Raw genomic sequence first — 24,412 nt, 5'->3', positions numbered from 1 at the left:
CTATGCTTTAGATTATGTTTCCAATTTAGCTTGGGCTAATTTTCTCTCTCTTTTTTTTACCCAAAAAGAGAACAAAAATGCCTCGGATATCCCAGCAGATATCCTTGGATAGCTGCTATCCCCCTTTTTTTAATTATTTAGTATCTATCGCTTTTTAATGGTGTTCAAATGATTTATCCACATTTAAAAAATAAAATAAGAGTAAATAGTCTTTCTAAAATTTGTCGAAGAAGGGATATTCCATAAGTTCTATATAGTTAATGAGATTAAAGCGTCAAAAGAAAAAAAAAATGTCATATGAAAAGAAGCAATATTTCAGAAGATCGAAGTGACTAATAAACCAAATTGAAGTTTAGATGATGAAGTATGTATGATATTGAACTTAAAAGATAAAGTTTAGAACCCCAATTCTAGGTTGCAATCTTCTATTGGCTGGTTGTTGAAATTTATTAATACTGCTAACGTGGCATTATTATCACATTTTACGACTTCCGTTAGTAGTTTAGCTTAAATACCAATAAAGAAGTGTGACCCACATCAACAATACGCAACCATAGATAAAACTAACAACTACTTTAATACAATCACAATTATTATTATTATGTCGCCGATATTTAGGTATTATTTAAAAACAATTAGGCACAAATAATCGGACTAGCTCATAAACTCATTATTAATATTAAAAAAAAGACCAATGAATTGCTTGATTATATCTGACTCGATCACATGCACTTTTATTAGAGTCCACTTGGCAAAGCAATAAATAGTTGTTGGTACTGGTTGCGTGCAGTTGTTGGTATGCTTTCCAGTAAAATATTTTTCAGTTAATTAGGATGGTAAAGTTAATTAAAAGAGCAAACCCCACTAACACAAACTCGAGCTTAACCCGAGTTAGAGTTAGACTTAGACCGCACCGACTGCGTCACTTTTCAACGCCTCTCCGACTTGTCTCTGGGTTCATGACACGTAGTACGTCATTTAAAATATATTTATATATTTAAGAATTAGTAATAACTTTTCAGAAGCGCCAAATTTAGCGCATCTCTTGTCGCAAGAGATTTAAATTAAAGCTTACAATCAAACATTACAAAGTTATATATATTGGGAGCTTTGATCAAAACCACGTAATGTAATGTTATGCTTTTATTTTATTTATTTATAACCTCCCAAAATAAATATTTACTATTGAGGTCCAGCATTTAACTTTAGACGTAAAAAAAAAAACTATCCTACCTTATAACCTTTAACCAATTACATCCCGTAGAAAAGAAAATATTTTATTATTGAAAAAAATACCCCCTCGTTTTTAATTTAAAATTTAGCTTTTATTTTATATTTTACCTTATATTTATAAAATGTTATCTTACTGCATGACACGGAAATCCATAGACCACCACCGGCGCATTCTTTCTTTCACCCTTCCCCTCCTCTCTTCTTACCTTTCGTTGCACGCCTCACAAGGACCAATCTACCCTCTTAAAGATCCCTAACACCTTCTTCAAAGCTTCAATGCCCACAGGGACAGAACAGTCTTTGTGATAGGCCCCACCGAGAGACCCTCACGAAAAGTAGTAGGTCGGCTTTCCCCCACTTTAGACCCCCTCTATTATCCATTTTATTTTTATTTTATTCCCGGTTTTATTCTTCCCTTTATAAGCCCCCACTTCCCGTCTCCACTCCTCGGACTTTTGTTTTGTTTTGTTTTCCTCCCAACGCCACGCCCCCATCTCTCTTCTTCTAGGGTTTTCCTTCCTCTCTGAGCTATGGCGGAGGACGACGACGGCGGAGAGGTGGCGGCGGCAGCGTGGATCGTCGCCGACCTCCGGTTCGCGGACGTGGGGTGGACGGCGCCGCCCGCGTGGTTGCCGCCCTCGGTGGATCCGGATCCGGAGCTGGAGACGGAGGAGGAAGGGGTGGCGGCGGCGATGGTGCCGGCGTGGCCGCACGTGCCGAGGGGAAAGCGGTCGATGAGGAGGAGGACGGCGGCGGCCGGGAAGAGGATCCGGGAGGTGAAGAGGGAGGCAGCGAAGGAGAAGGAGAGGTGGATGCGAGCTAGCCCGTCCTCACCACTTGACTACAGTGGCGGCTCCGGCGCGTCGACCAGCGGCGGCTCCGGAGGAGAAGAAGGTTCGAGCTCGCCGGCGAAGGTGCCACCGATTTTCGCCTTCGGCGGTGGTGGGGGCGGCCGCAGTGGTCCCACAACAGCATCCAAGGTCTGGTCCTCTCTCCTCCTAACCCACTTTTTTTTCTTTATGACAATATTACCCTTGTCAACAACCAATAATTCTTTTTTCCTCTAATTTTTTTTACGTATGAACCCTCCTCTCATCGATCTGTCCATCTTTTCTATCGATCTCATTATTTCTCTTTTTTTCCATTTATTTATTTTTTAATCTTTATATCTCTTAAGAGTTTTGACTCCTTTCTTGAAAGGGTATTCTGGTCAATTCGTATAAGGAGGCGCGTTTAGCCACTTCCCCCCTTCCTTCTCTTTCCCGTCCTTTCTGCCGCGGGTTTCTCGCATCCCACGAGTCCTATTTCTCCTCCGACGTCCAAATTCCCGAAGTGCCCCTTCGAGAGAAACTCACGTAGTTAGTTTTCGCCCGGGGCCATTTTCGTCAAATTGCGCCTCCTTTTATCACCCGATGCGGTTTCGCGTGTGCCGTTCGGGTGGGGTGGATGGGGGGTTGTTCCAGGGGCCCACTCGGGGAGTAAAAGGGAATTTGCTATTAAAAGAATAAAAAGAAAATTGAGATGATATTCCCACCCTTGGAATCTACTCACCCTACGCCGCTTGTTCGATGGACCTGACGGTCAAAGTAGGCGTGAGAATAAATGGGAACGTCGGATGGGATGAGATCTCAACTACGGATCGAGCGCAAGATCCAGTCTGTAGGCTGGTAGCCACTAGATTGTCGCCACTATTCAAATGCAGGGGTCCGTTTTGTCTTCATTAATACACCATTCTCTTCCTCTCTCTCTTCGCATTAATTCGCCTTAGCCTTTTTAATTGCTTTAGTCTTCATTAGCGGACGCGTGGCGGTATCTGACCCGCTTTGTACGTGTGTGTGTGTGTGTGTGTGTGTGTCTCTGTTCCAGTTAGGTCATGGCGAGCGGCAGCTGTCGGTCCTGCGAATCCAGGCTCCGAGGCCGAATAACCCGCGCCCAGGGAAGAAAATGGTGAGCTCTTTATGACCTACCCATTAAAGTTTAAAAAGACTATTTTTAACCAATTAAGATATTAATTAATTGTCGAAATTGGCCTTTTGTCATGGGGCAGAGGCTACCGGAGTTGCAGGATGTGGTGAGGTCACTGATGGGAGAAAGAGAGATGCTTCGGAAGGTGATTAATTCCTTTTCAGTTCACTATTTTTTTTTAACCCCTTAATTTTGGTGACGATTTGTTATTTATTGCTCCTTTTAAAAATCCCTCCCTTTTAAATAATTATACAGGACGTGAAGGAGTGGCGCAGGGCTCTCGAGGTACTCTCGGCGGATAACAAGAAGCTGGAGGTGACCACACCACCCTTCTCTCTCTCTCTCTCTCTCCCTCTCTCTCGTCCTTAAATGGATAAACAGGATAAGCCATTCCAAAGCTGTCCCTTTTACTAGCAGTTGGGGCTGCATGCCTGATTTCTGTCATAGGTGGCAGTGAAAAATTGGTAGGCATGGTGGGCCTTCATGGGTCATGAGTGTGTTCCACTGTGCCTGCCAATCTGCACCAGCCACGTCCCCAAAAAGCTGCAGCTTTTGTTTGCCCTCTACGGGCCTTCGTGGGTTGATGGGTTGATGGGTAGTGTACTGTTCCTAGTGAAGCTTCCTTCCTTCTTCCTACATGTTTGTTCTAGTCACGGAATGCTTGCTACATGGCATCTGATCCAATTCCCCACTTTGTCGTGGTACTCTTGACTAGGTGATTCTTGGTTGAAGTTGCACGCATAACAACTTTCATTTACTTGATAAAAAATGAAAAGTATTATTATTGATCATAAATTTCAATTCTTGCTGCCATATTTCTTCATGGATTTTGTTCATCATTTTTTTCCTGTTTCTGTTGATCCTTATGTAGTAAAGAGCTAGCTTTTATTTAAACTTCATGTGGAGTTTGCGTGGGTGTTTAACAACAGATGGTCCGACCTTCGAATTGGATCCAACTGTAGCCTAACACAAGGTATTGTGTTGGGCTTCAGTAGATGTATATTCTGGACGTGGATGCAAATCCAGTAACTACCGGTATAAATTTTAGGATCTAGACCCGGTAGTATTGGACCACTTTCTTGGTTGGAGTACTGAATTTGTCTTTTTATACATACTAATAGCTCTATCTGGTAACATACAGACATCTGTGTCTTTTTATGCTATGTCGCAGCTTTATGCTCCCATTTCTTTTTATCTGTACAGAATCTATCTTGCAGAATTTAGGGCAACAAGTTGTTTCTCAGTGGAATTGGTTTGTCTCTTATGCAGTTGAGGTTGAAGAAGAGGGTCACACTAGATGCTCCTGTTTCGCTGGCGACTGAAGAAAACAAGCAGTCTGAAGCATCTCCCCTCCCTACACTACCTTCTTCTCGACAGAGTCACGGAAACGACTTTGAAATTCCGGATCTCAATTTTCCAGCTCCTAATGATCTACACTGATGCAACAAGGATTCAGAGAAATGGGGGCTTTGCTAACTGGTTCGAAGTTTAGAAAAATAACCTCTTTTAAGTGTACATAAAAGCTGGCCTGCCGAGACCATCTTTGAACAATGAAGGTTTGGTGATAATTCTCTTATTAAGTCTGATGAGGGGTTGCCATAAAGTGGCCTAACTTATTTGATATATTAGTTCATTAATGATCTTGGGTTTGTTATCACATTCCCACACTTTATTCTTTAAAGTTTAACCTGATCCCAAATTGTAACCATTTTGACAGCCATCACTTTGGATGGATAACTTATCAGATGGTGTTGCTAATTTATTTACTGCCCACTTTTATTCACTTCAACTGTTGTAGATTGATTCATTTTAGATGTTTATTGTAAGCATTATTGTTTACATATTGTAGCTAGAATTGTGAATGTTCATTCGATTTGCTTGAGATAAGTTCATCAATAGAGTCTCGCTTCCTTCCCGCAAGCGAGTATAGATTGGTCTCGAGCAGTCAGAGATAAATTGGAGAGTGATAAGATATAATATATGACTGCTTTTAAGAAAGTAGAAAACTACAGAGAACGAAACAGTATTGGAGATTACAACTGGCCGAATTAGTATTTATCATTCGATCCCTCCATTTGTTTCTAATCCAGAAAGAGATTACAACTGGTGATATAATGATAAAAAAAAAACCAACTTTCGAATCTTGAACAGTAACTAATCAGTTAGGAAATTTTAATGGATTTTGTTATTATATATCTCCATTCTCCAACCTTAGCAGCATCGAAACCATTTCATCTCCCCAACCCTCTTCACCACCAAAACTCGTCTTCATCTCCTAGCTCCCGTTGGCTATTACCACCGAAACGGTATTTAGTGGTCTTAATCTATAAGCTCCAAATTCCCATCAGCCTCTTAAGCTCCAAGCTTCCATGGGCATCTCCATGCTCCAAACCCCATCTTCGCCCAGCTCGGTCAAGCTCGGCTCATTTACATCCCTACGTACTTACACCCCAATCCTACGTTTACGGCGCCAATAAAACAATTTCTTTCTTTAATTCTTAAACGACCAAACTAATCTTTTGATATATTATTCTGACTCCGCCCGTCACTGTCCTAATGCTCCGTTACACTCGCGTTATTCTTATCTTTTTCCCCTCTACGACAACTAACTACACTCTATATATGCGAACCATTCGATCCTCCCTCTTATTCGTTTTCCACTTCTCTTCCGTTTTCGATCCTTCTCCCCAAACCCTAACCCTCTTAATCCCAAATGGAGCTCCAGAGGAGCCATGGCGACTCCTCCCCATCCTCGCCACCGTCTCTAAAACAAAAGATCCGCTCCTCGATCCGTTTCCCTTCCTGCTTCAATAGCTCCGGCGCCGTTGACCGCGAGAGGTGTTGCCTGCTCGGGCGGCGCCGCCCTCTAGCCGGCGTCTTCAGGTACGACTCCCTCAGCTACGCGCTCAACTTCGACGAGGGGATCAAGGATGACGACGGAGTCAGAGTCAGAGTCGGAGCCACCGTCGCCGGAGTGGGGTTCCGGCAACGGAACTTCCTGTCCCGACTTTCCTCTCGAGATCGTTCGCATCGCTGGGATCAGAATCCGATTGATGCCGAGTAAGATGTGTGTGTGTATATATATATATATTTATGGATTAAATACATTTACTACTGCACTTTTATTTTGTTTCGGTATGCTTTCATGTACTGTAACTATTTAATTTTTTTTAAAAAAAAATCTGAAGTTAACGGTATCGATGACTTTTTTTAATATAAAATTATTTATTAGTTTGAATAAAATTTATTTTATTTAAAGAAAAAACTAAGAAAAAGAATAGCATTAATTAATCAAAACGACTATAAAATGGGTCATTAACATTTGGGATAAAGAACAAAATGAAAAAATGGGATGGAGAAGAAGAGGTGCAAATAATCTTTATTTTTTTTTAATCATTCATGAGCCCGAATGTTAGATATGAGTTGGACAAAAGACTGGCTTCTCTCTAAATACAGAGGTACTTATGTCTCACTAAACTTTTAGTCGATATAGTAAGCTATCTAATCTAAACTGTAAGTCATATACATCGCCGAACAATTACTTCGAACCCAGAAGTAAATTATATAAATTGATTTTATATCATCTTTGGTCCAACATATAGTAGGTAACAAGACGTATTTATTTATTTACGATTTTTAAATCAGAGAATTGTTTCAATAAAATCAGAACAATTACTAATTATTAGCAAACGAGAGAAAGATCGATTAAAGTCGATTCAGATCAAGCCTGACTCATTCTTTAGTGGGCTAAGCTTTAGCTCGCTTAGAACAAATCTCTTCCATGAAAGCCCATTACTATATATTTTGAATTAAACTTTCCTCTCTCTCATTGGCCCAATTACATATTACCCAATAGTTAGGGGTCTCTATGCAAAAATGACAGAGAGGAGAGAGAGAGAGAGGAGAGAGAGAGAACCCTCTCCCGCAACGGCTAGTTTAGCCTACCGTTGGTCCAAATCTTTTTAAACCCACAATATACAGTATACACCCACGCGAGAGAGAAAAGACCTCCCTCATCTGCCAACGACTCTTTCACCATTAGAAGTAGAGAGAGATAGAGAAGATAGGAGGAAGAAGAGGAAGCAATGGTGTATACTTACACCCCGGCGTACTACACTTCGTTCCAAGACACCATCACCTCCATTTGCAAGTCCATCCTCCCCTTCTCCTTCAAGAACCGCCGCCTCACCGCCGACCAGAAGCTCGCGAAGCGGCACGCCGATAACCTCAAGTGGCAGCAGGAGTCCTTCCACCGGATCCTCAACCTCATCGGCCTCCACAAGGAAGGCATCGTCCCGGAGTCCGACGTCTCCGCCTTCCGCACCCACCTCCTCGACACCCTCATCGCCTCTCCCCCCGACCAGGAGCCGCCCGCCGTCATAAGAGACAAGCTCTTGTTCTTGCAGGTAAAGAAGCATTACCTCTTCCATTGGATTGTAGTAAGTGACGAAAAAAAAAGGAGGCAATTTTTTGATGTCTAAGATTCCTTGCTTCTTCTCTGGGCAGGAATTGCTTCACGCCAAATGCATCTCAGCTGACGACTACCATGCCTCGAAGAGGCCTCTGCTCCAGAGGCTTGCGGTGCAGGGCGTCGAGATCGACTGCAGAGACGTCGTCGTCGGCCCCGCCCCGAGAACGACCTCCGACGAAGAGGAATGGACGGTGATCGAGCTCCGAGACAAGGAGCCGCCTTCCGCCGTGGCGGAAGAGAACAAGCATCGAACGCCGATAAAATCCTTGATAAGCAAGCCATGGAGAGGCAAGGGGAAGAAGGGAGGAGGACCGTTATGTCCAATCGATCAGAATAAGGGCAGCATCCTCATGCCGGAGAGCTCGCCGCTGCTGCCTGACGACTCCGACAAGGCGGGGAAGAGGAAGCCGCCTTTGTCGGCCAAGAAGCAGTGGGGATTCGACGGGTTCAAGAAGTGGAGGAGGAGCAACTCGGAGGAGGAGCCCATGGCTCCTAACTTGCCTCCTCCTCACGGTGAGCGATCCGACGGCGGTGGTGCTTCGTCGTCTGTGAAGCTCGTGGCGGCTCCGGTCGGTGTGGGGCCGGACACGAAGAAGATAAAGAAGGAGATGCTCTCGGATGGCTCCGCTTCCGATTTCTTCGTCGATAAGGTTGGTACTATCAATGGTGTTGTATAATTTAGAAATGATCAAATCTTTAATTTAAAAAGGAAATCTAGAGTAAGATTATAAAGTGATCTTTCCATTCTCGTGAAGGTTCTCGGGGAGAACATAAAGAAGGAACTCTCCAGGATCCAGTCCGAGCTATCAGCAACGAATCCAAACCTCAATTTCTCGTAAAATATTTTCTTCCTGAATAGCTTTGAACTCTTTGCATCCATCTCTCAGAAGATTATTTATCACTCGCTCATATTTCTTTCTGGCTTGTTGATTGTTAGATATGAGCAAGTTGAGGTAATATCAACAAGGCTTCCGATCGACAAGTCTGACCTCAATGGCTTCTTTCCAAAGTACTCTATTTTCAACTCAATCAGATCATCAACCAAATAAGAAGAAAAATATTAGATATTTTTTTTGACTCGTTAATGAATTTTGTCACAGGTCGTGGTGTGATCGATATGGAGACGTCGTGCTCGACGTCGTGAAAAAAGAATTCAAAGAGCACGTCGGAGAGATGGAGAGCCTGAGAAATCCAGCAAGAGAGAATAAGAGCTGCGGCAGCCGCGGCTGCACAGAGAATTATTGGGTAGCTTTCAAGGAAGAAAACGATGAGAATTTGCACCCTAATCTCTTCTCTTCCTCGAGTCAACCATTATGGCATAGGAAGGAGGTCAAGAATGATGACAAAAACTGCCATGTAAACAATCCCTTATATGATGAGAAGAACCCCTTCTTGTCAGCAAGGGACAATAACTGAGTTAGATGTCTTGTAACATCTACAAAGTTGGAGGTGATATTAATATGTGTAGGTGTATCTATCTATGTCCTAATATGTAATTCTGAGATGTTTATTGATTCAATTCATGAGATTCCCATAGACAACAAACTTCAAGATTGCGAAAAGTACATTTCATATGGAGCTTTTTACATGTACAGCAATCAATAGAAACTGGAATAATAGGAGATAATGTCTCAGGTTAAGACGAGATATTAGAATAAAAATGGATATACACTAGATCAAATACAATGGAGGTAAATTTAGTTCATATATAATTTGACTAATTCAGATACCGTCTGCAGTTCTTTGAATTACAAAAGCATGGGATCTTCTGACCTTCATCTTCATGATTGAAGTGGTAATCGTACGTAATCTCTTCCCCAGGGTTGATATCCCTCTCAGCAAAGAAAACTACCTGCAGCATTGTCCACAGAGATGTCATTCTTCCGCGGTGGCAGCGATAGTAAATTTTTTATGATAATTTTTGTTTATCAAATGACGAGAAAAATGATTGAAGTAGAAGAAAAACAAAAGTATCAGTTTGTTTACTTTGAAGAAGCATTAGTTACCCACCTTTTTCTCATTCCTTACTGAGATTACTTTTGCGACACAGTTTGGCTGACAAAAACATTCATATAAGAACACAAGCTTGGTTAGAACTTGACAGCAGGAACTGAATCCAAAAGAAAAGAAATGGTAACATAGCTCAGTACCAGGCACGAATGGTTGACAAATCGTGCAATCCCACCTTTGCGAGTAGCATCAATTATGTGCTCCTTATCAATTCTAAAGAAATAACAAGCACTCTTGTACTGTAGTCTTCTCCCAGACTGGTATTCAATTTCTCGTTTATCAGCAACACGGAGTCCAACAATTTCGCCGACATACTCAACTACCTGAGATGAATGGGACAATGAAAACGATGCCCGAATTAGATCAAGCTGCTTTCACATTATACACCAAAACTGTAATAAGTTAAGGAAATTGTAGTCTATAGCTTGGAGTTAAATTACCATAGCTCCACGGGCGATGAACTGCGATGTATAGAGACCAAGTGCATGAATCCCAGATTTATAAACAACCAAATTCTTCCATCCCTTCGATTGTTTGTAACGAATATATTCTTTCTGAAAAAGAAAATGAAACATGACATGATTCCTACTCTTCATGAATCTGCTCTTTGATTTCAAACATAGTTCATGTAATAAATAGGAAGCTAACTTCCCTCTGATGCATATAATTATATATATATATATATATATATATATATATCTGTAAACGGGAAGGAAGCTAAAAGTAATCAGCATAATCCATTTATATCATAGTTATCAGAATTGGACAGAATATTGGCCCAATTAGAGGTCGGTATCACGAGTTACTAGTTCAATCTGGGAGCCGCTCAATCGGACTGATAGTTTATTTAGGACTATTTTAATATTTAAATAATATATGTATAGTTATAATTGCAACTAAAAAAAATATCTATAAAAGCATACAATTGTAATTCTTCCATTATTTAACCATTTTTAACTAATATTTAGGTTTAAGCACATAAAATCATATGATTTGTACTATATGTTTAATTTTTGAAAACATAATTATTTTAATTTTAGGACTAAATTATCCATAGGGTAAATAATAGTTTTAAATATCAAGGATAACTAGGTAATTAAAAAAGAAAAGAGCTGCTGGTTGAAATTCCGAGTCAACTGCATATTTGGTCTAATAACAAAACCGAACCAGCTTTAGTGGTTGGCTCACCGGTTAACTGATCTTACTACTCGGTCCCGTCTGGTTCTAATAACTATAATTCAAATTATCGAAATCCAAGGATAAAAATGATACTTATAATATTTTGACAACTTTGTTACCTATTTTCTCTAAAAACCTAGGAGGGAAGAGATTAAGAAGCTTTACATTATCTAGTGAGGCAACTACTTTTCTTGGCAATGGCATTTCAAATTCATGTGCTCATTCCATTCTGCATGTCATTCTGTAACTATATAGAAGTCATTCTGTAAAAGTTGAGGTAGAGATGTCATTCCATGTAGTTTATATGCAAAAGCAGCCGTCTCAACTTCTTCAATCTCCATGCACTAGAGATTACTGTGTTTCCTCCCTCTCACCAGATGCGATGTCACTGATAGGGTATAGGCTATCTATATATAAATGAGGGAGGAGCCGTATCCTTTTATCAATAACAACTAATTATTCTTATCGTATTCTACCTATCACAGATATATAAATAATACTTTAACCAAATAGAAAAATATTCAATAGATTATGAAACAATAACCGACTCAAATTGACCGCATTCAATGAACATGACATAATGGACCACCAAAGAAACATGTGGATTAGTTAATAGGTTATCTCGTATAATAGATTAGATTCCCTCGACTAACAGAGTCCTACATACATGGATTCTAGAAGAAATATCTAAACAAATCCCACTTGAGGTGGAGCTTACATTAAAAAGAAATCCATGTCCAACAGCAATTTCATTGAGTGAGTAAATATAGATGACAATAATCGAGATTCCTAGTTATTAACTGCCAGAAAGCTTTGGGAATCTGATGTTGTGTGGTCAGATAAGTAGAGCTTGAAATGCAGAAGGTACTCTAAGAGCATTTAATCTTCAGCTTCTTAAAATTTCATTACATGTTCATGAAATAAATCTACAGGAGTGGCAATGGCATACCCGAAAATCATGCTCAATGTCTGAACATGGAGGTTTTAGGATCCCTCTCGCACATGACTTCTGTCCGTTAATGTGAAGCCATGCATTTATCTGCTCCTGAGAAACAATGCAGCCTCCACCATCATTCTGGGGTTTCTTGTAATTAGGGCTAGACCCTTCCTCACTTTTTCGGCCTTTAAAACCCTATTTAGAGAGGCTTGTATTAATAAGATTAAAAGAATCTCAAGGAATGAAAAAGGATTCAACCAAAAATTATAATTGAATACCGCTGTGCGTGCACAAGTCCAGTCCTTGTTTCTTGAACATTCTTCCTTAGGATCCACATGACAAGTATCGTTGTCATACCTGTGAAGTGTCACATGATGCAAGCATCGCCCATAGAATCCAACCTTTTCATCATAACTACCTTCGATCTCACTTTGCAATAAACCCTAAACTCACAAAGTTGAAGAATCATAAATGGTGCATAGTAGTACAAGCAAATTAAAAGATGAACCATACGAACGGTGCATTACAATATACATAAGGATCATATAGACATTTTTTTATTTATATCAGTTTTCAGAAACTACTATAAAAAAAGATATGTATTTAGTATATGGCACTTCCATATAGAAATATAGAAACTTGAAAATGGAAATTTCAGCACTAGAATTTCAGAAATTTAATGTTAGTATCCCTCCCTAAGAGCTATACTAAAACTATCTGATATATAATCTAATGTAATACTTACAACACAAGTCAGAACGCAATCTTATTATATGTTGTTATCTCAAAATGGATAACAAATTGGGAAAGGATGCTGGAGTTTATTGTGATCTTGAGGCATAAATAAGGTCCATTAAGACAGATACAAGGAAAGGTCAGCAGAAAAGAATGGTACTCAATAAACATTATCCCAAGCACATAGAATAAACAACTAAAGTTGACTATATAACATGAGAAATACCCAAAATGATAATATAGATAACGCCATAGATTGCGTCAAAGATGCACTCCTGTAATACCTTCTGGTGTGCACACCAAGGATGAAATATTACTGAGCAATCTGGAACTCTGCACTCTATGCATGAACCCCCATGTCGGTTACACATTGAGCATGCCTACGATGAAAGAAGTGATGACAATATAGAATGATCCATGTATCAGTGGAGTTAAAAGTTAAGATGTAGGCAATAATCACAGAATTATTTTAGCAATACTATCATTTAGTGCGAACAAGTATTCCCAGCTATTCTAATAAATAATCAAACAAATTTCACTAGAATTCAGAAACTTACAGCATTTTTTTTAGCAGGTGCAGCACCAGACACATCAAAAGCACTCATTGTATCTACATTTGGGCATCTTGTACCAGGAGTCCAGAGACCACAAACCATATGAACCCATTGTCTCACAGAGGGATCAAATAAACCATTAATAATGCTATTAGAGGTCTGAAAGTTGCTTGGCATGCTGCCCAGGGGATGTTTGATACTTGTTTGCTTGTGCAAGTTCAACTTTGTACTGGTACTAGGGATGGTATTGGAGCTATTCAAACCAGGCGAAGGAAGCAAATCATATTTACCATGTTCAGATGCTTCAACAGGTGAATTAGTCTCATTATTAGTTCTTTCAGTCAAAGGAATCAATTTATCATCGGCTAGTGTTCTGACTGTCCAAACCTTCAGCAGACTTTTTACAATATTTCTGCTTTTTAGTGCCCTAGTCATAGCGCCACCTCCATATCCACATAAAACACATACCTGAATATTGTCAGAAAAAATGATAAAAGTTTAGTTGGGACTTAGAAGATCGATCCATTTCTCTAGCCATATTACTTGCAAGCCAAAATTAAAAAGGTCAACAATGTAAACATTACATGACTACATGTCTATGACATCATCATCTTAAACTTATCAGGAACTACAAATTGACCAATGTGAACTAGCAAATTTATCTATCAACAGTTACTGACTAGCGCTCATTAATAATGAAGTAAAAAGAGGCGTGGATAACACTTTGATTCATCGTTCAATGAAGATACAATTTTCAGATGTTAAAAGCTAGGTGTAATACATCTGTGCCTCATGATAGCACCCAGTGAGACCTTGCATTAACAAATGAGAGGAAAGCTTATTGTGCATAAGTTATTTCACCCAACATATCCTGATTAGCTAAAGAATTTGGAGGAATCTCCTGTTGCAAGTGTAAATATCTAAAACATTCAGCCAGTCAGCCCGTAATATAAAAAAGAGGATTTACTTTTGGGATTAAAAGACTGCTAATATTTGATGTCGTGAGACCATTCAGGCCACACAAAAGCCGCAGAGGTCATCATAGAGGCATGTAATAGATATTATGAACTATGTATCCCTGCCTAAAGATGAAGATACACTGGAGTATGTACCTGGCTGCCAGCCTCTCTTTTTTTGAAGTAAAGCCTCTTAATTGTTTTGAACCACAGATTTCTCTGTAGGTCAATCTAAATCTATTTCCTATTTAAGCCAATAGGATAGTGGTGGGCGATAATTCTAAAAGATAAGGGTCATTGCCTTTAGCATGAGGCTCCATTCCAGGAGGAACTAGTGTCTCTCTTTCACACAAGACATTGTAGAAGCCACATACAGTCTTAGGCAGTCAACCCCTTTAAAGGCATAGGCAGTTACACATGTGGTTGGGAATCAAACTAGCTGGATCTCAATACAACATGCCCTAGTTACTTTTTCACTCATAATTGGAAATAAGATAATAGAAGTTATTTCATAGCAAATGTGCTATAAAGTTTAAATTGTTCAAAGATACCAATAGTGTATGATCAACTATAGATAGCCATGTTCTTTTCATCAACACCTCAATCTTATATATTAAAAAAAACCTCAATCTTATAATAGACATCACCTGAATATAATACAAGTACCTGTCAGATAATGTGAGGAGCCCCGGAGATATTCTTGACAAGGTGAGAGACAAGAGCATTCTATATTCTACAGAGATACCCATGCTCAATCTTTATACACTACGCAGCATGCACAAACTATAGCATAGATATGTGAAAACTTTACCTGCTCCTATAAGATGCTTCTCCTATATAGTTTTTCTAACCTTATCAATGGTACTAAATAAAAAATTATTGCTAAAAATGAAATATCTGATATTGGTATGATTAAAGCAAAAAATTGAGCATAAACTTGTATCCATAAAAATATAGCTATGTTAAAACTATGACTGTGCAGTAGCCATGTAGAGGTGGGTGGTCCAACTGCATATATGGGACTGCTCAGCTGCTTAGACAGGCATTTCAACAACTTTGCTACATTCCACTGCATTAATTTATGTAATTGCATTAAAAAATGTTACTTCTGTAGATGATATGAGTGATGTTTTGGGCACAATAAACAACGTAGAGTATTGCTTACTATATCTTCTGATTTGGTCTTGCATGATCTGCAATACCAACTACCTCTAGGAACTTTTGGAACACCATAGCAGGCCTGGTGCACCTGCACACAAATTGTGCCCATCCATTTAATATAGTTACATAAGATAGGTTTAATATAGCTTAAGAAAAGCATGTTACGGACTCTAATTAAGCACTGGTTGCACTCTATTAAGATATTGACGTCTTCCTGATTTGAGCTACCACAAACGCAACAGAAGGCATCTGAATCCAAAAGAAATTTACGCCCTGTATTTAATCTGCATTAAATAATAAATCAAGAAAACAGATTTATGATTAATGAGGAACAATGACCAACAAATATAAGCAAAAGGAAAGAGAGCACAAGTCTCTTGCAGAACCCATAAGGATTATCTAATGCCACTACTACCTTCTCAAATTTACTTGAGAGAGTCTGGCGAGATGACCTTCATGATTGCTTGATGATCTTGTATCTCTTAAAGCTGTATATTTTAGAATCCTGCTTGAACGTAATTGTGCACTTTCATTTTTCACTCCTGCATAAGTATAGAAATTTTTAAATGTAAAAAAGCAGCACTTTAAACGTAAAAATCTTGACGATTAGATAATATGACATAAGTGTTAATTGGGGTTTCAAAATGTAGAAGTAACAGTTGTGCATTTCAAGCGAATTATGTCCTAAAGATAATACTCACTGGCTACTGTATTTTTTGTGTGAAGTGCAGTGGACATGTCCAACACATCTGTGTTCGTTAGATTCAAAGACTGACTACCACTAGGAGTTGCCAATACAGTCTTTGTCTCTTTTCTTTTTCTCCTAGAAAGCTGTCTTAGACTGTGTCGATGACTATCCTTAGATCTTCTCTTTGCCTGACAGGAAGTAGATTTTAGAAGTATCTTGCAGTCAGTTTGGCAATCAAATTTTCCATATGTTACCAAGGAATCAGTTGCAAATTCCTCGTTCTTACTGGTGGTTTGTTCTGATTCATCTCCCAGGAGAGAACTCGAATTGTCAGTGCCATACTGTGACTTTGAAAAGGATGATGCACTGCAGTCTCCTTTATTTATACCAAGTGATACATTTTTTGTCTCCAATAATTTGGCTTGTTCCAGATCTTTGGCATTCTTGGTAGCACTGCACCTTTTAGCTTTTCTGAGAATCACACTGAGTGAAACAATTTTCACATTTTTTCGTTCGTCATTCATTATTCCGGTGGAAATGATACCTGAATTCCCACATACAATAGGACTAACTTTCTTACTTGGAGAATCCCTTCCACGCTTATATTCTCTTCCAATGCAGCTTAGAGACATGTATTTAGGTGGTTTTCTAGCATCTGCATGACTCCACTTCTCCATAAAGTGTTTTTCCTTTTCCAGAGATGGTAGATCTTGTTTTTCTTTCTCTCCATCTGAAGATTTTAATGTCTCAAGAGAATAATCTTGATCATCTAACTGCCTGCTCTCATGTTCAACAATTTTATCATGGTTCTGAAATTTTTTTATGGATAGGGGTTTACTGCAGGATAAGGAAGAGCGCTTTCGCTTGACATTTGAAGACTTGCAAGAAGAAATGAGAGTCTTCTGCATTCCACTATCAGCTGGAGGAGAAACTTCAATTTGTCGGGATGATGATACTTCAGCTTTGTCATTACAGTTATGGGATTCTGAATTTAGTGTAGTGAAACCAAATATCTTGTTATCTGCTTTCCGAACCCTTTCATGATTTTTTTTCTGTTTTCTATTTCCTTGACCTCTACTTCCTGCACTGATATGAGTACTTAATCTATTCGTTTTAGATGAGTTCTCTGAACTAAGATTACCAATAAAGCTACAAGATTTAGGACCAGGAAAGTAGGACAATCCAGATTTAGCCCTGACAGCTTGCTCGCACTCTGTACTGACAAGTGCTTCATCAGATGAGGCACATTTGTCAGTTCCTGATCCTTCATCAACCACAAAATCACAAAAACCATTGGCATTTTCTGTTGTACAAGAGCCCACTTTGTTGGGTTCAATTGATACTGAGATCTCAGTTAATGCAGGAGCAGAGGACCCAGAAGAAGTATTAGATGTTTGTTGTTTTTTCATAGACTCTGATTCTTGATGAGCTGCATTTTTTTCCGCAAGTCGATCGCCAAATAGTCCTGTGACTTCTACCACCTGTTCATGCTTTTCAGCTAAAATGTTACAGGGATGTCTCGTCACTTTCCTTGGAACATCTCTCCAGAAAGAAGCTTGACAATAATTCTTTGTGAGAGAACTATTCTCCAAGCAATCACATTGGCCTAGTCTAATTCTTTTGCTATCGTGAAACATATAATCTTTTTCATATGTTGGACTGGGATGCATAATTTTGGGCCTCTCTAGATTACTCTGTTCATTCAAGGCATCAGAAGATTTACCACTTCCTGAATTACAACCTGCCGCACACTTCTGAAGTACAGAATGGCAGCATTTTCGAGACAAATAAGGCCTCTGTTCATTCTGATTAGATATTTCATGCTTAGTGTTTTCACCCAAACTGATTTTTGATAGCTTCTCAAATCTGCATTAGAGAACATGTGGAAAGATAAACTCAAATATCTAACTTGCAAGAGAAAGAGCAGCAGGAAACTGTGAATAATCTTCTAGACAAGCTACAGATAGACAATTATCAAAATCAATTAGACAAAAACCAGACATACAAAATAAGGATCCTATAGTACGAGTTTGATTCAAGATTGTAGAAAAGAAAATGTGCTTTTTACTCCTTTTCACCTCAGGATGATGTTTTCCATAACCTGAGGTGTACTCAATGACTAGAAAAATGCAAAATCTTTCTTCAAGGATTTAATACAATTAATATACGGTCAGAGAGTATAGTATGAGATGTAAATACATTGGAATTCAAGCATTACATGATGAAACAGGATGCCGAAGAAGAAGCATGAGAGAATGGAACTCGCTGAATCTAGTAGGTGAATTTGCATATAATTGTCACAGCATAGAACTACTTGACCTAATATTTGTCTTCAAGAGTTAACTCAGAATAATTAAATTGAAATAACATATATGACATTTACCTTATGCAAGGCCGCTCCAAATGACATGCAGAAAATTGAATACCATGTTCTCTAGAACAATGTGAAGCTGAAGCCCTTTGTATTGAAGTTGTGCAGTTGCAGTACTCATTTGGACCTGCGTAAGTATGAAAATATGCCAGGTAAAACAATGCATTTACACATATAAAGAAGAGGTGATTTCAGACTTGAGACAAGTTAAGAAATCATTGGTAACAGAACCTCATAGATAAACTTGCCTGTAAAGTTAGAGTTGCCTGCGCACAATTGAACACCACCATTAGGGCAACAAATTGAGCATGAATGCCCTCCAGATCTGACAGCAATTTTAGAGGTATCCTGATGAATGCCACAATGAGATCCTTCTGATAATTCCTCACGTGCTGCCAGATCACCTTGACCAAAACGATTTTGTAATTTTAGAGATGAAAGGCAGCACAATTTTTCATGTTGAGGGTTCTTTTCATGAAAAGTAGTAAAGTTTTCATGCGTAGGTAACTCATTGACATGCCTAAAAGCATGAGATCTGAAGTCGTCCATGAAATGCTGTGATGTATTAAAGTCTCTTCTTTTTGACAGTGAACCTGGTAATGAAGAACCCAAGGATCTTATTGAAGAGAGACTCATTTCTCCCTCTAATTCCAGAGGGCCAGGTCTCCCAGCAGAATAAGGTGCAGGATTTTGAGATCTCAGTGTCATGTGATAATCATCAATATTAGCAGCATATGGAACTTCTCCAGACTGCTTAAAAGTCCCAGCATCAGGTTCACTCACCAGCATATTACAAGGTTGATTAAAATGGAAGAAAAATTGCCTACCATTTGCATCAGAGCTACCATAAGGGAAATTGCCACTAGAAGACAAAGCAGGAACTCTGTCATTTGATCTCTGATTACGGTCAAGCAAGCATGTGGAAGCATTTATGCCATTATCAGTAACTTTCTGTTCTAATCTTACAAAATCAGAAAGATCCGACTTATTTGTGGTATGCCTCCTTTCAGTTCTATCATTTAAATCTACAAGCAAATCAGAAAGGTTGCACTTCACAGAATGAGACTCATCAACAAGCACCCTAGGATGGAAACGTTCCTTGCTATTAAGAACATCATCGGCAGATTCTGTTCTGTTATTTCCTTCAAGGTGTGAAAGAAACAATGAGATAAGTGAATTTCTTGTTCCATCACTGGTAAGCTCTGCAGATTCAGAATTATTGCCAGCATTAACTGTTCCTAAAGATTGTTGTGTATGTCTTCTGATAGAAAGCAATGCTTCTGGAGACACTTCCTGGAAACTTTGTCTGGATTTTGTCATTTCCTTAGGACCAGCTGCGTCCAGGATGAAGGGATTATATGTGTAGCAAATATAAAAGTATAAAATAATGAGCATAAAAAATAAAACATAACATGAGCTTGCAAGATAAAAGCAGTACATAAACTTGCCAGATAAAAAAAATGCATGAACTATTCTTCAGCAAAAAATCTTACTTCCATTTGCCAATGGCTGATGTGATTGAGGGTTTTGTGAGTCGCTTACTGCTCCAAATAGCGAGTACTGCATGGAAGTTGGAAATAAACCTGCTATAGTTTGACTAACCTGGGATGGCTGCCCAAGCTTCAATTCCGTGTTTGAAGGAGCACTGTCCTTCCTGACTAGAAATGCTTCACTGGGGGAAATCCCCCTGCTGATCCTGTTATCACGGCTGACAGTTTTCTTAGTTCCCAGATGTGGATGGGTAATTAAGGAATTGCCAAACTGTCCCATGGACTTGACACTAGAAGAAGCCAATTGACATCCTTTGTTTTGTTCACTATATGTAGTCAAATCTGAATCCAAAACTCCCAAACAAATAGGACTTCCCCTTATTGTCTGTGTTATCTGGCTCTGAGCTAGTGCGGGCTTCATACATTGTGTCAGGCTAGAATTATTCTTCAGGAAGAGATTATTTCCATCAAAAGGTTTCCTCTGATGTGCATGACCAGGCTTCTCCCTCACTAATTCCTCCAAAGTAATACCACCTCCTCCTTCCATATATGGAGGACTAACATAAGTAGGGTTGCTCCTAGGTTCTCCAAGTTTTCCTAAGCCACTAAAAGGCTCATTATTATCCATGGTCCAAGGAATTTTTAGCAAGTCAGACAAATTGCTTGCCTTAGATTCAACCGAACCACCTTTCACCACTGATTGATCTGACCAGTCCCATCCAGCGCCATCTTCTGGAGCCATAATCTACATCAGCAGAAAAACCAATAACATTGTTCCTTGAAAACTATAACTTGATAAATCCACAAACCTAATACAAAATGTAATTATATTTCATGAGAAAATGTTGAAGGATACGTGTTATATCAAGATAGCTTCCCTATCTCAATTTCAGATTTCAGGCAAGGTTCAAAACTTCTAAAAACTTGGGGATTTCAGAAAGCATGGAACAAGTAAATTTCACAACTAGTTGATTCATAGTATGATATTTCACTAGTGCTTGTGTATTCTTTAGCTGATTTAAGCTGTCTTTGAAAAACTATAACATTACAAATCAACAAAATAAGGTAGGGAGCATACCCTGTTATAGTATACTGTGTTTAGGTGACATTTGATAGGTCAAATAGGTATGGATATGCATGAACACGGATTCAGTTGGAATTATATTTATATACATGGGAATTTCTTGAACATTAAGGAAAGATCAAGGACCTAAATAAAGAAATATAAAAAATGTATTTCACTTCTCTAAAACAAGTCTAGGTCTTCGGTGCTTCTTAGTACTGCTTTAATCAAAGGAAGTTCAAACTTAGTTGAATAAGTTATATCAGAAAGTGAAATTTCTGTTGGAAACAAAAGTGAAAGAACAAGAGATTGGCTGTAATATGCAGTTAGAATAACAACTTAGAATTACAGGTGAAAATTAGGATATAGATAAGAGAACAAGATCTGTATAAATGTAATAATATTAGGAAACAAAATGCTTTGGGTGACCACCAAATCCTTCACAGGAAAGAATTCACCAGTAATAACACTTACTCCTAAGCAATTTTTGCGCCACTGGGCAACAGTCATGCCATTTTCCAATCGGACAACTTCACCAGTTTTATTTGAAGATTCTCCTGAATGCTGCAAAAGAACTACAGTGAGAAGATTTTCTCATATGCATACCTCGATATCCTGAAAGGTATATGAAAAAGGGCATCCAAGGGTTCCCCAATCCAGGTCTGGTGGGGCTTCATTTACCCAGCCCCACCCTGTTACTGGTGATGTTGTTTGTGTTACTCAAACTTGCACCATAAAAGTACACAGTGGCAAGCCTTGCCGTCACACAAAGTGACATCCTTTATTAAGCAACAAAAATAAAATAGTATAAGTTCAAGGTGCTGAAATGCTGCCATGGCGCACCTCACAAAACTTGGCTACAGACATTTTCAACCTATGACAAAAGCAAATGACTCCAAAAAGCCCCACATCATTCACAAACAGCTCCCCAACTGTCACAAATTACATGAGATCGTCAGAAGGTAACTTAAAAGAAACTATAAAAATGTGGAATTCAAAAGAAAAGTACCAACCCAGGAAAATATAAAGGCCAAGTTTGAACTAAACAGGATAAATTAATTTAAATAAGCATAGAAGTAGGAGCAAATGAGTAAAGCATGCTAGGAAAATACCTACCAGTATTTATGCAGAAGACACGAGGGTGACCCTTGAGAAGGGCAGGCACATGACAAGAGATAGAAGAATTGGGATCAAAGGGCATTTTTCCAGAAGCCTGGAAATTTAAGGCATGAACCTGGACAGAACTTCCAGGCATACCTGCAGTTGACCATCCACACCACAAAGATGATCTCGCCATATAATTAATGTTATAAATGCTTTCATAAGAAATGAACTAGGGTCCGTACCATGTGTCGAAGGAGCTGCTTGTGGAAAATTACTTGGGGAAACAGAATATTTCGGCAGCAATAGAGACCCAGATGCAATCGAGGAAGAATGATCGGTCCTTTTCCCCAATGCATCATTTCTATGATTTTCTGGTAAAGGTGGAATACTAACATGTGGGGGAGCACAGCTGGTATTATTTACAGAAAAGACATTGCTGACATGCAACTTGGCTAAGGATGATCTTGAATTTGGAAAATAAGAATAATCGCCAGATAAAAGAGCTAGAAATGAATTGCCTAGCTCTGTCTTTCCTGAACTACCATAATCCAAATTCAAAGTATTAAAGACCATTTGTTCTTGAACTAGTGCTCGATTCTGTAATATTGCTTCTTGTCCATTGAAGGGATGAAAGAGGTAGCACGAACTCATGTCCAGCTGCAGAAGAAAGATGATACAAATAAACTTTTTTAGAGAGGTAGCTCAAGGAATGGAAATGAGCATCATGATATATGGTGACTTCATACAAACAAAATTTGAACAAAGGTAGATGAAGGAAGGAATAGAAGGTGACATGGTGCAGCAAAAGGAACTAGAGTAAATATGCAACAATACCTTTTTCAAAATAGATAGAGATAGATATTGCCACTAAGGTTACAAGATAAAAGATTCCAAGTACTCCATTAAAACTAAGGTTACAAGATAAAAGATTCCAAGTACTCCATCAAAACTAAGGTATAGCACCAAAGTGACATATGCATCAATCAAACGTTTAACTTCTGATCGCCTCAAGTTGGTCCAAGATTAAATTCTGGACCCACTAACGCATTTAAACCATCATAAATTCCAAATTTTGAAACGAAAAAAAAGAACTAAAAAAGGGCACTATCTTGCACCTGCATTAGTCAACATTTAGCTTCTATTGCCTCAAGCCGGTCCAACATTAAATTTTGAACCCCTGACGCACTCAAACAACCATAAATCGCCAAATACACTAAGAGAAGTAGAAAACAAAGTCGAGAAAAAAGATGAAAAGCAATGGCACAATCCCTAGCTCCTGCATCGATTAAATATTTAACTTCTAATTGCCTCAAATCAGCCAAAAGGTTGAATTTTGAATCCCCTTGGCGCACTTAAACCCCCATTACTCCCAAAACCGTACAAGGAAATTAGAAATCAAACTCGAGAAAACCATTACCTGACCCATATCCTGGGCAGGTTGCAGCTGCGCCCCCATAGCCGCCGGCGGAGGAGGAGGCATTGACGACGGCGCCGACGGCTGCGGAGTCCACGTGGAGCCGCATTTGGCGCGCCACGCGTCTTCCATGGACCGGGCCACGTCCTACCTTTCCCCCATTCCGCCCCCCCCCAAGCTCGAGTCAATGGCGGAGAGTACTAAAGAAGACCATCAAATAGAGATTGGAAAAGCGCAGTTACAGAGAGAGAGAGAGAGAGAGAGAGAGAAAGGTGACTTCTTTTCTCATCAATTGGCCTCTCTCTCTTTATCTTTCTCTTTCCCTCTCTATATCAGCAGTGTGCAGTTCTTTTCAGATACTGAAGCCAGAGAGAGAGAGAGCAGAAGAAGAAGAGGGTGAAATGATGAGAGAGAGAGAGAGAGAGAGAGAGGGGTGGGAGTAGAGTAGTCCGAGGCGGGCAGGAGTGCACGTGATCGGGGGGGTGCCACGTGTGAATCCCGAGAAGGGGACCACTAACCGTTCGATCTTCTCCCCTGGAGATCCTCGAGATTTGCGCTAGTGGGAGAACGCGTGGACGGGCCAGGTTGGTCTCCTCGGCTTCCGTGTTGTCTTGTCGTTGTTGGATCGGGGTATGCTGTTCCGCCGTAACATGATATATAGGCCACAAACGGCACGTGGCAGCAGAGAAGATCGATCGGGGGTAGTGGTCGCGATGCCGGATCTTTAGATCCGACAAGACATCTTTGGGGGTGTTTGAACAGCATTCCGTCTGGTCTGATGTGAAGCCCCACCAATGGCAGTGGACCAAGTGGATTCCAGGTCTCTCTTGATTTTTTGACTTCTTCCTTCCCAATCCCAGACCAGAGAAAACACTGCGCACTTAATAATCTCTAAGTCGGAATTAGTTTAGTTTAACTATCATTACAATCCTGTTCCACAATTTCATTGCATGATTGCATTCTAACACATTAATAATAATAATAATAATAATAATAATAATAATAGTCAATTTAGCCCACGCCGCCCTCGGCCTCCCTCTTAAACTCTAGAAACTAAACAATCAAACGATTCCAGCAATTA

At 39.5% G+C, this 24,412-nt stretch overlaps 3 protein-coding genes across 5 annotated transcripts; 2 read left to right on the top strand and 1 right to left on the bottom strand.

Annotated features, from left to right (window-relative positions):
• The first annotated feature begins 1,627 nt into the window (after positions 1–1,627).
• LOC140789240 (uncharacterized) lies at positions 1,628–4,981 on the top strand. Of its 2 annotated transcripts, none has more exons than XR_012109134.1 (5): positions 1,628–2,213; positions 3,100–3,180; positions 3,281–3,343; positions 3,454–3,913; positions 4,468–4,981. XR_012109134.1 is itself a non-coding variant. In XM_073138854.1 (5 exons), the coding sequence occupies exons 1-5, from the start codon at positions 1,764–1,766 to the stop codon at positions 4,636–4,638; spliced, it is 825 nt and encodes a 274-aa protein (XP_072994955.1). In that variant the 5' UTR covers positions 1,639–1,763; the 3' UTR covers positions 4,639–4,981. The 2 variants fall into 2 exon arrangements, 1 of the variants encoding a protein (XP_072994955.1); XM_073138854.1 differs by having other exon boundaries at positions 1,639–2,213; positions 3,454–3,513.
• Positions 4,982–7,162: 2,181 nt separating this feature from the next.
• LOC140788228 (uncharacterized) lies at positions 7,163–9,214 on the top strand. Its single transcript, XM_073137397.1, has 5 exons — positions 7,163–7,604; positions 7,705–8,319; positions 8,425–8,504; positions 8,607–8,678; positions 8,770–9,214. Exons 1-5 carry the CDS (start codon positions 7,284–7,286, stop codon positions 9,083–9,085), a joined length of 1,404 nt encoding a protein of 467 aa, XP_072993498.1. The 5' UTR covers positions 7,163–7,283; the 3' UTR covers positions 9,086–9,214.
• Position 9,215: 1 nt separating this feature from the next.
• Positions 9,216–23,713, bottom strand: LOC140788227 (uncharacterized). 2 transcript variants are annotated; one of them, XM_073137394.1, is made up of 20 exons: positions 23,335–23,713; positions 22,160–22,574; positions 21,930–22,070; positions 21,657–21,745; positions 21,288–21,377; positions 19,754–20,495; positions 18,509–19,594; positions 18,273–18,387; positions 15,903–17,755; positions 15,617–15,743; positions 15,371–15,485; positions 15,206–15,289; positions 13,088–13,552; positions 12,815–12,910; positions 12,074–12,238; positions 11,808–11,990; positions 10,120–10,233; positions 9,820–10,002; positions 9,680–9,724; positions 9,216–9,521 (listed from the first exon to the last, which is right to left on the bottom strand). In XM_073137394.1, exons 1-20 carry the CDS (start codon positions 23,461–23,463, stop codon positions 9,387–9,389), a joined length of 6,372 nt encoding a protein of 2,123 aa, XP_072993495.1. In that variant the 5' UTR covers positions 23,464–23,713; the 3' UTR covers positions 9,216–9,386. The 2 variants fall into 2 exon arrangements, with proteins under 2 accessions (XP_072993495.1, XP_072993496.1); XM_073137395.1 differs by lacking the exons at positions 9,216–9,521; positions 9,680–9,724; positions 9,820–10,002; ... (3 more) ...; positions 12,815–12,910; positions 13,088–13,552 and adding an exon at positions 14,462–15,109.
• Positions 23,714–24,412: the final 699 nt, after the last annotated feature.

This window comes from Typha latifolia, chromosome 5, assembly GCF_019914945.1.
Source record: "Typha latifolia isolate L0001 chromosome 5, TyphaL0001v2, whole genome shotgun sequence".
NCBI classification, from domain to species: domain Eukaryota; kingdom Viridiplantae; phylum Streptophyta; class Magnoliopsida; order Poales; family Typhaceae; genus Typha; species Typha latifolia.
This window is presented reverse-complemented; position numbering and strand designations above follow the sequence as displayed.